Raw genomic sequence first — 1949 nt, forward strand, 5'->3', positions numbered from 1 at the left:
CGGAATGGCAATGTGTAATCAATTATTTCCAGTACTTAGCAATCTCTATATAGAATTTTTCTTTAAATAAACCATTAAGTGAAATTTTGCAACCAAATGCGATCTGGTATAGGTGTGTTGACAATGTTCTTTGCCTGTGGCCCAGCTCTGAGGACTTAAATGCATTTTCACAATCTCTGAATAACTTAGTTTCTTTTATTAATTTTATCATTGAATTAGAAAATAATGATAAGCTGACCTTTTTTGGATTGCCTCATTCATAGAAATGGTAATAATTCTAAGTTTAGGGGTTATAGGAAGCTGACAAATGTTTTTTCATATATTCATTAATACTCGCCTCACCATGATAAAGTAAAATATTTGGTGTTTTCTTTTGTTTTTACGTGCTCTTCGAATTTGTAGCCCCGAATTTATTGATGAGGAATTTGAGCATATTGTTGAAGTTGGTCTTGGATTAAAGTACCCTAAAAGATTTTTAGATCACGCTGTTGCTGCAGTGAAAAAAAAAATCTAGTGTTAAACCATCCCCCTCCTTTGATACTAAGAACCTTCTGATTTTACCATTCAGTAACAATCTGGCTCAAGTTCCTCACATTCTAAAAACATGGAATATTAAAGTTGTATTTAATAATCCATATATTTTCATGAAGATAATTATTAAATATTCACCTAGTGTCTCAAGTAGCTGCATATACAGGATCATTTGCAGAGATTGTAAAAAGTATTACCTTGGGCAAAATGGGCAAAGAACTCTCAAAAAGGATTAAACAACACAAGTAGTGTAAAAACAGCACAAGAGTGTAGTGCGTTGTTTGTCCATATTAGAGGTTTTGATAACTTTATTGATTAGTCTAATGCTTCATCTATTATGTCATGTGGATCATTTGCCAATAGGAACATTTGTGTATACATTATGACGAATGTGGGACAAGGCAAAAATACTTATAGATAACATCACATGGCAAGAAAGAAAGGCGATGGAGTCCGTCTTTATCAACATCCATGATAACATCAATAAGAGAACTGGGGATTTAATATGGGCTAAAGCAGCAGCACGCTTTGTCATCATGAACAATATACACAGAGCCCCTGATCCAGACGGACATTTCAGCCACGCGACGACCAACAGGCGGATAATTGGTCCACCCGCTGTGATAACTCGTCACACCGACAGATGACGTCGAGTGGGGGGACCAACCCGACACATTTCCACGTTCCTCTGTTATGCTATACATATTGACAAACTTAACTTCAAACTCTATTCCTCTGAAGAAGCCACTCAGGCGAAACTTGTCAAGAATAAAAGTATTTCCCTCAGCCCGTGTTCCCTTTACCTCCTATCCACAATAGGAACATTATTGAAAGTTGTAGGATAGAAAGAAATCTGAAGAACCCGACATTAATATTAACAATGGTATTTTTAAATTAGGCAATTTTATCATTGACAAAATTTGTAATCACATTACATCTTTTCAAAAATAATTTGATTTTATGTATTTTAATGTTTGTTTCTGAATGAGCGGAGGGAGAGGGGGTCACCGATTTAATAAAGAGGCCTTGCTGTTTATGTGCTGTGTTTTGCGGTACTGCTTCTGACCCAGAGCAGTGGACAAGAGGCAGGGATGACTCAAGATAAGAGGAAGGCAAGAGGGGAATGGAGGTGGGTTGAACGCGATATTTCGTGTAGATGTATGTAATTCGAGCATACAAATATAAGAAAATCGTACTCAACTTATATCTCTCTTGATAGCGCATTGGTTTAAGTCACTGTAACTTTGTTACGGGTTAGCTGGGTTCGAATCCTCGGCTCGTCCACGTTTCAATTTCCAACAAAATGTCTCCATCGAGCGATTCTTCAGTCTCGATTGCGATGGCATGGAATTAAAAGTTGTTTGTGGTTGAATAAAAATATCAATTGATCGCTGGGAACTATTCAGTGTAGATGTATA

General features: G+C 36.7%; 1 protein-coding gene across 1 annotated transcript in view; it reads left to right on the plus strand.

The window, feature by feature from the left end:
- Positions 1 to 53, plus strand: part of LOC143019834 (uncharacterized) — a 10422-nt gene extending 10369 nt beyond the window's left edge. The window contains exon 5 of the mRNA XM_076175815.1: positions 1 to 53. This exon is cut by the window's left edge and continues 5 nt beyond it. Within this exon, the coding sequence (XP_076031930.1) occupies positions 1 to 53 (53 nt within the window).
- Positions 54 to 1949: the final 1896 nt, after the last annotated feature.

Source organism: Oratosquilla oratoria, chromosome 38 (assembly GCF_046742065.1).
Source record: "Oratosquilla oratoria isolate Oo_2021 chromosome 38, ASM4674206v1, whole genome shotgun sequence".
NCBI lineage: Eukaryota > Metazoa > Arthropoda > Malacostraca > Stomatopoda > Squillidae > Oratosquilla > Oratosquilla oratoria.